A 12,711-nucleotide genomic window follows, 5' to 3' on the forward strand; every position below is an offset into this window, starting at 1 on the left:
CTATGCATCTTGCTTTTTAACATTGAAGCCCTCAGGAAGAAAAATAAAAAGAATAAAGCTGCTGTGTTTTAATCCAATATTATCCCAGAAAGGACAGTCTCCAAGTACTTATTAGTGGAAGACTGGAAGGCTCTTCCACCTGATACATGTCTAAGCGGTGATTTACTCCACCTAAAAGGTGAGCAGTCTCCCTTGCTTTCAAAGATCACCAGGCACTGCGATTGGTGCTTCTTCACCCTCCAGGCCAACTTTGTATGGGTGGTGGTAGTGTCCTCCCTCACCCTATAGGCGAGGACATTGAAACTTAGGGAGGCCACATACTAAGAACAGCAGCATAGGGCTTTTAAGTGGCACAGGGCATTTTGAACTCTGTTGAAAGTCATTCTGACTCCAAGACTATATTACCGTTTCTGAAACAAATGCTCTGAGTCCCCCAAATCAAATGGATATACTCATCTAGGAAGCCTGCATGCTGCCAACGTAAGACTGTGCTCTCTCCATGACCTCCACAGCACTGTAGCATGTGACTCGTTGGGATCCATCTACTGAGACGTCTGGCCCCAGCAAATGCTCTCAACACTTCTGGACAATTTTAATTGAATCAGCTGGGTCACATGTCTCAAATCCTCCATCCTGTGTGTAACTCTCCACTAAGCCAAATACATGAAGCATGATTTTGCGGAGGGAAACATTTAGTCCCCTCAGGGGAGCAAGTTAGTGCCCACAGCTTTGTTTACCCTAGTTTCTCATAGATCTTTCAGAATACTCTGGACAGACTTTCCAGCTCAGAGCAAAACTTTGACAACAGAGACTTGTCTTTCATTCTTTAACAGAACTGGCAAAGAGTCAACCGATTTTCCTCTCCCAAACTTTGCTAGATGATAGGAGCTCCAAATTCCAAGGCCACTATTTCAAATGAATAGATCTGTAACACAGAAAGACTCTAGATCTCAGTGTCACATCTGTGACATAAGAACGCTCTCTAATGGACAAGCATTTGGCCTAGCAGTTAAGATGTTGGTATTCCAGATCAAAGTACCTGTGTTCATTCCCCAGCTCTGGTTCCTGGCTCTGGTTTCTTTCTACTCTGCACCTTGTGAGGCAGCAGTGATAGCTCAAACAGTTGGGTTCCTTATACCCATGTGGGAGACCAGCATTGAGTTTCTGTTTCCTGGCTTTGGCCCCAGTCCTACCTCAGCTGTTTGCAGGCTTTTGGGGGTTTGGACAAATGGATGGGAGTATTATATTTTTGTCTCTCTCTACCTACCTACCTAATTAATTACTTAAAAAAAAAAAAAAAGAACTTCTGTGAGCCCTCGTACCCACTATCACCCAGCTCTACAATCATGTTTAGCATGCTCTTGGTCATCTCAAAAAGTTGGCCATGAATTTTTACACTTTATGAAGACATTTAGAACAGTTGCCTCCTCAACTGCTTTTTCCCTTCCACAGCGGGGACCTCTGTGTTGGCCTTGAATTTCCTTAGTGAATTCTGGCAAACCATTGGATTTTTAAGTCACTTTCTTGACAGTCCTATATCTCTGCCTTCTCATCACACTTCCATTTATTTGTTTTCATTTCTACTTATTTCTTTTCATTTTAGTTGAAAGCCAGAGAGACAGATGGAGAGACCTTCGTTCCACTGGTTTACTGTCTTATGACTACCACAACCAGAGTTAGGCCAGGCTGAAGCCAGGGGCCCAGAATTCAACCCAAGTCTCCCTCACGTGGTCAGAGAGAACCCAATCACATGAGCTTTCACCTGCTGCCTCACAGGATGTGCTTTAGCAGGAAGCTGGACTGGAAACAGAGAATCCAGGACTTGAACCAGGCACTCGGATATGGAATGCAGGTGCCCCACGCAGTAATCACTACACCAACTGCCTGCCCCTTCATTTATTTTTAACCACATGACCTCAGTGGACATCTTTTGGAGATGTGGCTAGCAGGGATGGAGGATGATCCTGATAGGACACATCCACAAAGGAAGCCATTAATACCACAAGCAAATTGTCCACAGTACTTTAATAAGAGACAGATTTTTGTAGAAAGGCCTTTCCAATAAAAGAAGAGAAAGACAGGAAGTATCTCTGCTTTTGATCAAAATGAACACAGGATCATCTCATGTTGTCTTAAACTTTCAAGTCAACCTCTGATTTCTTTCCTCATCCTGAAGAAAAGGGAAAGGCAGCTAAAAATAGAAGCTTAGAGGGTCAGTGCTTGATGCAGTGGTTAAGACTATGTAGGGGGCTCCTATCCCATATAAGAGTATCTAGGTTTGAGTGCTGGATCTACTACCAATTCCAGCTTCCTGCTAATGCACACCCTGGGAGGCAGCAGGTGATATTTCAAATAATTGGTTTTCTGCCACCCATGTGGAAGACTTCAATTGAGGTCCCAGCTCCCAGTTTTAGTTTTGCCCAGCTCCTGGCTGTTACAGGCATTTGGAGAATGAATCAGTGAACGAGAAGCCTCTGTTATTTCTCTCTCTCTCTCTCTCTCTCTCTCTCTCTCTCTCTCTCTTCCTTTTGCCTCTGAAATAAATAAATAATAAATAAAGATTGAAACAAAAATAGCACCTTGGGTGCTGAGGGCAAGGGCCCCTCTCCTCAACACCATCAGAAACATTATCTATTTATCTCTCCTATTAGCAAAGGAAAAACAAAGCTTTACCGTGGTCTCCAACAAAGATGACATTTACACACCGATGCAGGTTGAGCTGCTTCAGTCCATCCATTAATTGTCCCACAGTTTTATCGATTTCCCTCAGAGGATTTGTCATCTGGAAAAAGGAGTCAGTTAGTTCCCACGAGTATTTTTATTTCCCTTTCAGTTTTTCATTGATCTTCTACCCCTAGAACATTCTGGAAAGAGAATTTCAGGCTCAGAGGCAGAGTTTTGTCTTGGGGAAAATTTGCCTGCCATTCTTGATGAAAATGTGGCTGAAACAGTTCTATTTGTCTTCTCTGAGGAGAATAAAAACCTCTCCTCACCCAATGCCCCTAAAAATTCTATGATATAACAATATCAGAAATATTACTAAGGACACTGTTTTCCTTTAAAGATAAAAATGCCCTTTCCAAATATAACAATATCCTTTAAATCCAAGAGTTTTGAGAGTGAACAGAAAGTCAGATGGATAGCTAAGTCTCTTATTCCCTAAATGAAATCACATTAGGCTTTGAACCATGGTAAGAAGATAGAGGCTAAGTGAATCAAAAGCAGCCCTGAATTTAAAATCATGACCTTCCACTGGGTAATAAATTAGAGCATCATTAATTTAATGGGATCCATGTTCCCAAGAACCTAACTGCCAATTTCTGAGAGCCATAGATTTTTGAAGGAAGAGCCTTCTAAGAAACAAGCTACCACTCGTCAATTCTGACTCTTTCAAGCTGATTCTGAGTGAAAGAAGAATCTACAAGAGCCCTAATTTAAACAGAAGGGAACTACTAAATTGGTTCTATAACATTTCATATTTAGTCCAACGAAATAAGAAAACTCAATTCTTTTCTGAAGAACATTTCCAAAGCCTAAGAAAACATAATCCAGCTGCATTTTTGCTTCAAGTGGAAGTTCCTGATATCATGAATGCCCCAGCTCCTAGAAGCTTCCCCCTCACTCTTGCCTCTAACTATGCAATGGATATGTTTTTTGAGAAACCTCACATCGCACAATATTTGACAGTACTTTAGATGACTTTTACCAACCTCATACATACACCCAAGACAACTAAGATAAGAAGAGAAGGGGTCTGAAAATCATTTTACTCAGACACATAATATTGTCTTCCATTAGCATATTCTCAGATGATTCAAGACCTTTTCTCATATCATTTAAATCGTCCAATCAGATATCAACTTGTTTCTCTTTGTGACAAGAATCAGTATTCCAAATGCTGTCACAGTTGAAAATTCCAGAATCAGATCTGTAATGCAATGGACGGGACTAGCAGGTGCAGGGCTAAGTGGCATTTGCCTCCAAGAAAGCCATGCTCTCCTCTAAAATCTGTGTCTAGACAGAAAAATATAAAACGCACAACATATGTCCTTCCTAGGCAGTGTCTCTGTTCCCTTTACTCAGCAGAATAACTCAGGTAAAAACCAGAACTTATTTCACAGCGATCAGTTCAGACAATCATAAATACAACCCTGCCTCAGAAAGGTGGCGAGGTTTCAGGACAAGGCCCTTGTGAATGAACTGGAAAGAGTAAATATCACTCCTGTCATTATGGGAACCTACACACAACTCTATCTTCCCATCGTTTCCTCTTCCTATCTCAGTTACTCCCTTGTCCAGACCCAAGAGCTCCTCTGATCTCAGCAAGTACAGACCACTAAGGCAAGCCAGTCTTCCATCCAGTTCCAGTCTACATTGTCTGTGCGGACTTCCTCACTGCCTGTGGTAGTGGTGTTCTCAGGAACCAATGGGACTAATTTTTCAAATAATTGCAAGCAAAAACCTGTCAACCTCTTAATAGTCACTCCAGACTAAATGTCAACATGAGTTTCAGGGAAAGAGACTCTAAAGAAAGTAAAAAGCTCTTGTTTTCCATTCTGCAGAAAGTTCAGGAAGACTTTGCATCAGTGTTAACCTCTGAAGTACCAGATTCTACTGGACTCAAAGCCAAGGATATCACACCAGAGTTTTTTCTAAAACTTATTTAGCCAATGTTCAAACCAAGGCACTGAAGGAGACCTGCCCGCCACCAAGCTTTGGAACAATAGATGAACTTACTTTGTCCTGGCGTGATTCCGCAGCATACTGATCCATCCTATGTATTTTCCTTCTTCTTTTCTTTGGAGGAGCAACTGGTCTTTCCTGTCTCCTCTTAGGGGTAACTTTCCTCTTAGGTCTCTTAGCCGGAGTAAGAGGTGGGCCATAACTACTCTCCTGTACTGGCGGACAGAGATGTCTGGACTCAGAAGTCGTCTGTCCCTCTGGGTCAGACAACAAAACTCACACGTTCCCAACTAGGGTCAGCAGAGTCTTAGTTAGATACACTGAGGCTCCTTGTCTGAAAACAAATTGGTGTGAGGGAATGAATCCGGGAGCTCTATCGAGAGAAGCTCCTCTATCAGTCCTCCTGCTGCTGTCACAGCTTCGTCATTGATAACAAGCATGTAATTAAGAGAATCAAGTCACGTGGGCTATTTTGGCCCAAGGAGCCTACTTGTGGACACATGGGAAGGTGACATGAATTCTGCATTTCATAACTCCTGCATTAGGGAGAGACTGGTCCTTGGTTATGGAAAGCTCTCCATTTATAATGAATTGACTGAAAAGTAAACAGAATCCTAGTCACTTCATTACTTCCACATGACATGAGGTTCAGGTGGTTCCAATGCAGAATGTCATGGGTACTTTCTGTCCACATCACCATATGTATCAAAGCAACTGTCAGACTTCGTTGATAAGGATCAGAAAGAACATTTTCAAACCAAGGATGGGATGAAGCACGAATCACAAGCAGCCCTCCTTAGTGGGCAATGGACTTTTCACAAATTGAAAATTTTCAGCAGGAGTGAGATCTCACCAACTATTGAGGTTTTCAGTCCAAAGGCGCTGTAAGCCCAGGCGTAAGCACACTTAGAACAGCGTTTGTGAAAGTTAGGTGAAATGTACAAAGTCACCAAGATCTTTCCATCTCAGTCTACAGATCTAGAGAGAATGTCCTCACACTCTTGGTTTCAGAACCCCTCTCTGTGGGGAGTGGCAGTGCTACTCATTTTGCTTCAAAACTCCAGACAGCAGTCAAGGCTGACACATAAACTGAGCATGGAGGTAACGGTTAGGGATTTCCAAATGCTGGAGGAAAACAGGCCCCTGATTTATTGATGGTGCAAAGGTGAATTAAAGCAGCAAGCCCTACTGTCCACCTAGCTAACCTCTCTCAGTTGGTCTGTCCCAAGAGCCATTCCGATGCAGGAAGGGGCAGGCGGCGGAACAATGTTAGTGAACCCAAGAACATCTGCCATGCGATTTCACTGTTTCCAGGGCAAGCGATTGCACAGCCTCTCCTGTCTCTGCCTCATCCTCTTTCTCTGGCACTGTGATGGAAAGACACCCCCCACCCAGACTCTGGTTTGGTTTGCTTTAATGCTTCTAGTTACAGGCAAATCTCCATGAGAAGAGCAGCAAAAGGAAAGAGGGTTTTCCATTTCATGGTCACCGAATACATTCTGCTAGCGCTCAAGTCTGCCCATCAAACACTAGGCCCATTGCAAGAGACTTCAACATTCCAGAGACTCCAAAGGCGAGCCCTTCCCATTGCAGCAGGTTAGAGGAGCAGAAGGAAAAATGGGGTTTAGCCAAACTGGGTTTTCATCCAGTGATTATAATGCACGTATTTCCTTCTTCAAATGTTAGAGGTAGTTGAAAGCTAAGTTTTCACTGATCAGCCATACTTTAGCCTGAATTTAGAAGTTTTAGCCTGAGGTTATTAAAAGGATGGGGGAGGGGGGAGGGGCGAATTTCCCTGCTTTTCAGAAGGATACTTTGCCATCTGAAGGGAGGGACTAGCCAGCCAAAGCTCTGCCTCTAGGCCTGGGAGAGCAGCCGAACAAGAGATCACAGAGAAAGCATAGAGGATCAAAGGGAAAAAGACTGCGCCAATAATCAAAAGCAAGCGTATTTTGAACATTCACCATTACACTATGAAACCAGGAGCAATACACCATTTCTTGAAGCTATTAACTCAATGTTTGATCATCTCATTTAATAGATTTTGAGAATCATCCTGGAAAAAAAGTATACTCAAATATTAAGCAAATAAAGCACAAACTTGAACTACATTCATCTTACTGTAGCATGCAGAATTTTAGAAGATAGAATCTTTCGATTAAATTTCAAATGCAAGTTATTTTCTAAGTACATGTAAAGGCTAACAAATTATTGATTTAATAAATAACTTTTCAGCTTGTATATTCAATCTTCTCCTGATCTATATATAAATTATATAATATATATGTATATATAGAGAGAAAATATGTAGGTATATAAACCAATTATTGTGGAAGAGAGTTTTTCTGATTTGCTTTGGTTTTATGTTTTAAAATTGTAAACTTTTTTGTTGTTCTTTCAGTTAAAATTGCATTCCTAAAACAAGATGAGAAATCATTGAAATCAGAAAATATCCCTTGCCTTACAAGAAGAAAGTAAGCAAGTTAGCAAGTTATTATTATTGAAGATATACTCCACAGTATCCAATTGAGTGTCTTTATCCAGTACATATATGAGAATATCCCAACTGCAAAAAGTAGTCATACTAAAAAGAACATAACATGAATGCTTCCAGTTCCTAATTTCAAAGGAAATTAAATCTACGTTTGTCTATTTACAAGCAACCCTGGGGAAGGAAACCATCATTGTGGCAAATTAAAGCATCCTATATTATGCTTCATTTATTCACTGCTCAGTACTTTAAAAAAATGGGTTTTTCTTAATTTAAACACATATACATACACTCAGATAGGTAATTGTAACTTAACTATACATCTTATAAATCTAAAGATGCTCATGGATAAGGAATGTTTATTGCTAAAGCATAAGATGTAAGTTATATCATATCCATATCATTAAAAGCCAACTTTTGTCAAAAAGAAAAAGTTCTGTATGATTTGAACGTAGCTATTAACTGACCACTCTGCTTCTCCTCTGGATTGGAGGGAAGTTAAATGATGCCATGGGAAGGACTGTGGTCTGGGAGCCAGAGGCTCTGAGGTTTTATCTCCAAGTTCAGCACTTACCCGCCAGGCAACTTGAGCAGCCCCAAATCTCTGTAAGTACCAGCCTCCTACTCTTAAAAGAATGGTTATCCCAACCCCTGCTTTGCCTGCCCCATGGGGTCTTCTAGGGGATATTAGTCAAGCAAAGTTGAACCTTTAACTAGGGCACATGGAACTACTTAGGTGTTTTGTGTGTGTGTGTGGTGTATTTAACATTTTAATAAAATATGGTTCCTTTTGTTCCCTTTAAATTAATCTTAAAGAAAGTCATTCTAAAGATAAAATAGCCATTCTTGCTTTGGTTTTCTTTCCTGGCATGTATACAGATGTTTATCTCATTTTATCATTTGAGCTTCATGATCATACAACACTAGTTAAACATCAAAGGGGTAGAAAAAGAGTATCAAACTTATACGACTTCAATGATTTAAGACAAACTAAGAACAGTTTCACATAGTCTTTGGTTTCTAGTGCTTAAAAAATCACCACTGAATTGATGGTAAAACTTTCAAAAATACATATTTACTGCCTTTGGATGGCCTGCAATTTTTTCAAAAGAGGATGGCAATACTTAAACCAAGAAACATTATCTGTATCTGTATGCTGAACACAGTGAACTTAATTACACTCAATAGCACAGTCATGGGCTATTACAGAATTAGAGATGGTTTCCATCAACACACTTTTTTATATAATCTATCAGTCAAAATAAAGTTTTATTATATTAATGTAGATTTTACCATTTCCTGTTAAGAAATGCAGGTGAAAATAATTAAAATATTTAAAAGTTGAGATTTGCAAAGCTATCATATTTTTGGATTGTCTATGCTGAAACATTAGGAAAATTGCCATCCTAGAGGGAAGGAACATAATCAAATACCACCATCCCTTTTCCACCTCCTGGATTTGAAGTTATGCCAGATCCCACCTTAGAAACAGAGTGCCTGGGTGCAAACTGTTGAAATCTTTACTTAATATATGCTAAACTGATCTTCTATATAAAGAGAATTGAAAATGAATCTTGATGTGAATGGAAGGGGAGAGGGAGAGGGAAAGAGGAGGGTTGCAGGTGGGAGGGAAGTTATGGGGGGGGGGGAAGCCATTGTAATCCATAAGATGTACTTTGGAAATTTATATTCATTAAATAAAAGTTTAAAAAAAAAGAAACAGAGTGCCTTCTAACATGGTTCAGTGAGTGATATAAGGGTATCACCATGCTCTGCTAAACAAATTTACTCAGCAGTGTGTTTCCCTCAATCAAAAATTCACTTCATTCTGCCGGGGGTGGGGGGTGGGGTGTGATGGAAATGTTCCACTCAAGTGTGCGATGGTTTCATGTGCCTAAACCTACACCAGAACGTATGTAAAACAGTGTCCAGTACTATGACATCTGTCAGTTTCATTATGCCTGTTAAGGTCACTGTGGCTGCTTAGCTGATGGACCCCCTTAACTGCACAATTACCCTAAGGATGCTGAAATTCAATTATTCAATTACAACATTGTAGTTTTCATCGGAAGATTCCTTTCCACTCCTAACCAAGGATGGCAAACGCTAACCCTTCCCAAACCTTCATTTTATGACTCTCACTTGCAAGGAGGGAATACACTCACTTCCCATAAACATCAGCTTTAGGAATGCTTGAATATCAGAGCAAACTGAAAAGAAGTTCCTGTAAGGGGAAAAGGGACATGTGTACATTTTTACATATGCTTTTAGTCTTGTAATTATTTGACTATTATAAATGTTGTAGATGCAAATGCTCCCAAAGATTTTGTACAAATCCTGCAGCAAGGTCAGATCCCAGGCAGCCCAGGGACACAGGTTCTCCTCAGGCAGATGAGAAACTACTAACCTCAGGGCCAAAGGGGCCGTATTTGTGTCCAGAGAAATCGGGTTGTTCAGAATAGAAGGCATAGACTGAAGGCCTACGGAAAAATTGGAAGGTTCAGATTCTCCATTAAAGCACACATAGCAGAGAATATCAAATATCCCCAGAGAGTGAGAAAATTTCCCAGCCATGATCAGTGTTACATGGAAGCTTTTCTCCTACTTCCATGCCCAACACTTCCCCCGCAACATCCCAACTGTGGTAACTGCCTGGTATCCCCTTCAGGAATCAAAAATCACAAAGGAAGATTTGAATATAGACTCAGGTCTTTCTCCTTATAATAACAGGGCCCAGGAATAATTCACACGAGCCAAGGGATCTGCAGCCTACAAGTACAACTCGATTATAGTAGAAAGTCGGCCCTAATGCTTCTCCGGTCCTTAAGATGCTGTTAGCTCATTTATTAAAGCTAAAAACTCTCTTCGGCTCTACTATTGCGGCCAGGATTAATAGCGAGAGTAATCTGTATAATCCCAATAAACAAATACTCCTCAAGGAAATAATGCTTAAGACCAGTGACCACAAACTTATAATAATACCAAACCTTGGCTGTGCTGCTTTTCACAGTCCATCTAGTGTTTCATCCAGTTCTCACCTAAGATGGAAATGATCCAAAGGAAGAAGAGAGAGGGAGTTAGAGGGAAACAAATACCTCTCGTTGTCTGGCAGGGTGAGCCACTGCAGTATGGTTAATATTCTCCGCTCGTGAGGAATGGCCCTGTAATAGCAAGCAAAGCATATTGTTAGGTTGCATTTCCACAAACTCAAGCCTGATGAGTGCTTGCTGTTGCACCCAGGCCAAATGCTCTCTATTTACCACCATCTGTTTTCACTTCATTGTAGGAAAAGGCCCTCTTTGGAATTAGCATTGAAACTCCCATTTCCATTTGCAACATATTATATTGCTCAACCCCTTCCACATAAGACTAGACTGGAAATTCTGATTCATGGTCAAAACAAGGAACCTGTCTTGCTGATCAGAAACCCTCCTCCAAGCGGAAAGGATCCTGGCTTCAGAATCATTGCTACTGAGGGATCGAGCCATTAGCTGTGGCCACAAAGGGACCAGTACCTTCATTTCCCAATCTCTTGCTTGCTGGCAGTGGGACCTATCTTGGCCACTAGGCCTATGGACCTTTCAGTCTCTGCTCACCAATAAAATAAAGGTTAACAGCAAAGCACACTGCACAGGTTGATTGTCATGAGGAAACTTAACAAGGCAAGTAATAGTAGATAGAGTGTAGTAAGTGCTAAGAAAACTTATCTTTACTGATGATTATAATAAGTCATCATCCTGCCTCTAAGCACCTATATGATCTTAGAAACATTATCTAACTTAAAACTTTACATTTCTCCTCTACAAAATAGTGGGTTAGGGAAGATACCCTTGAAATACTCTTCCAGCTCTAGAAAAAAAAAAAAAAAAACTATCAAGAATAGGCACACATAATTATGTGATTGACAAAAAGGGTATAATCTGCATCCACAATGATTTTCGTGTTTAAGTCTCATTCCTCGTTGAAATATAATTACCCTAAGTCTGGCACTAGCTTGAAGAACTCTCAGCTAACATAATAGTACTGTATCCTGACCTGAGTTACAATAAGATGCTCACAAACTGAGCGTCCGTCCTTGTGGGGAGATTCCCTTGCTCTTTCCTAACCAAGGAGCACAGAATGTTTTTCCACCCCCATCCCCATGCAAGACCAGGCATTACAGCATGTTTGTGATGAATTGAAACTAAAGCACAAGTTGAACTGTGGTTAGGGAAAAATATTGTGAGACAGTCTATGAGCCATTAAAACCTTTGCTCTCGGTGGACATGAGCAAGGAGAGAACTAGGAAAATAGATTCTCAAAACCACAGTAGGTGCTAGAATTGGCAAGGACTGTAACCAAGCTCCTCCTCCTCCCCTCCATCACGGTCAACCCCTACTATCTCCACCCATCCCTTGGGGTTTATTTTCTTCTGACAGCCTCTCTGACTACAACTATCAGATGAGACCAGAAATTCATGTTTACCATAAAACAGGTCCTCATATTCCAATGCTGTTGGGGGAAAAAATGTGACCCTATTTATTATATCCTATAATTGAATTTGAAATAGGCATGGGAAAGCCAGGTTAATCACTTAAGGAATTTAATTCTTCACCTCAGAAATCCTTTGTATCTGAACAAAACAATTATAATTGCATATTCTGAATTCTTTCCTTACTTAAAAAAAAAAGCAAATGTCGTAGCTCTTTCCTTTTGCCTTATTTTACTACCTACCTAAAAGCTGCTTTATTTTATGTATAATTGGTGTTAAGCCCCAGAAATGGACTCTGAGGAACCCATTTCCAGTGCTAATGGAAAAATACTAGCTAATAGAAGTTATGTCAAACTCAGAGAAGTCACCCTTCAATGACTTCTTTGGGTGGGGTCCTTGATCAAGAGTGGATAGGGAATTAGAAACACCAGCTCTGAAGCCAGAATGCCTGGGTCTGAATCCTGACTCCATCAAGTGCTGGTGAGGAGACTTTGGCAAGTCACCTAACTTTTTGGTGCCTCTGTAAAATGAGTATAATAACAGTACCTACTTATCAGGTTATTATGAGGATTATAAGAGATAATACTCATTCATATAAAGTGCTTAGGGTAGTACCTGACACATATTAAGGGTTTAGGAAAATGTTAGCTTTTAACATTATGTGCTAGATTTATAGGTCCACAGAGATGATATTTAATAAAGGCATATTATTTTCAAGGTGTGGGTACAAACATAAATAAAGATGCAAGCTACTCCTAACAAAAAGATGATTATGGAGGAGTCACTACACTCCTCTTGGGGAATGTAAGCAGGTGATTATCACTTTCCTGGGCAGGGCTGATTGTGGGTGGGTGGAAGAGGACTCTGGAGATCTGAGTATCCATTCCAAGCGTGACTTTGGCCACAACATTTAGCCTCACTAGACCTTAGTGTTCTAGGTCTTTAATGAAGAGTCATGCAAGAACTCCCTAGAAGTTCTACACAATCATCATGAACTAATCTCAGAGACCAAAAGGACAAGCCTTTCACCACTAATGTTTCAAACACAATGCAGAGACAACATAAA

The 12,711-nt window shown here is 40.6% G+C and overlaps 1 protein-coding gene across 19 annotated transcripts in view; it reads right to left on the reverse strand.

Annotated features, from left to right (window-relative positions):
• Positions 1–12,711, reverse strand: part of ENPP2 (ectonucleotide pyrophosphatase/phosphodiesterase 2) — a 118,906-nt gene that overhangs the window by 40,087 nt on the left and 66,108 nt on the right. For 13 of the 19 annotated variants that reach the window (XM_070075436.1, XM_070075433.1, XM_070075430.1 and 10 more), the window contains exons 10-12: positions 10,270–10,335; positions 9,582–9,654; positions 2,674–2,782 (exon numbers count right to left, since the gene is read on the reverse strand). In XM_070075436.1, the coding sequence (XP_069931537.1) occupies positions 2,674–2,782; positions 9,582–9,654; positions 10,270–10,335 (248 nt within the window). Of the gene's footprint in view, positions 1–2,673; positions 2,783–4,737; positions 4,894–9,581; positions 9,655–10,269; positions 10,336–12,711 lie in introns of all 19 variants that reach the window. The other 6 variants (XM_051844005.2, XM_017341497.3, XM_017341495.3 and 3 more) reach the window with 1 other exon arrangement.

The sequence above is a fragment of the Oryctolagus cuniculus genome, chromosome 6 (genome assembly GCF_964237555.1).
Source record: "Oryctolagus cuniculus chromosome 6, mOryCun1.1, whole genome shotgun sequence".
Taxonomy (NCBI): domain Eukaryota; kingdom Metazoa; phylum Chordata; class Mammalia; order Lagomorpha; family Leporidae; genus Oryctolagus; species Oryctolagus cuniculus.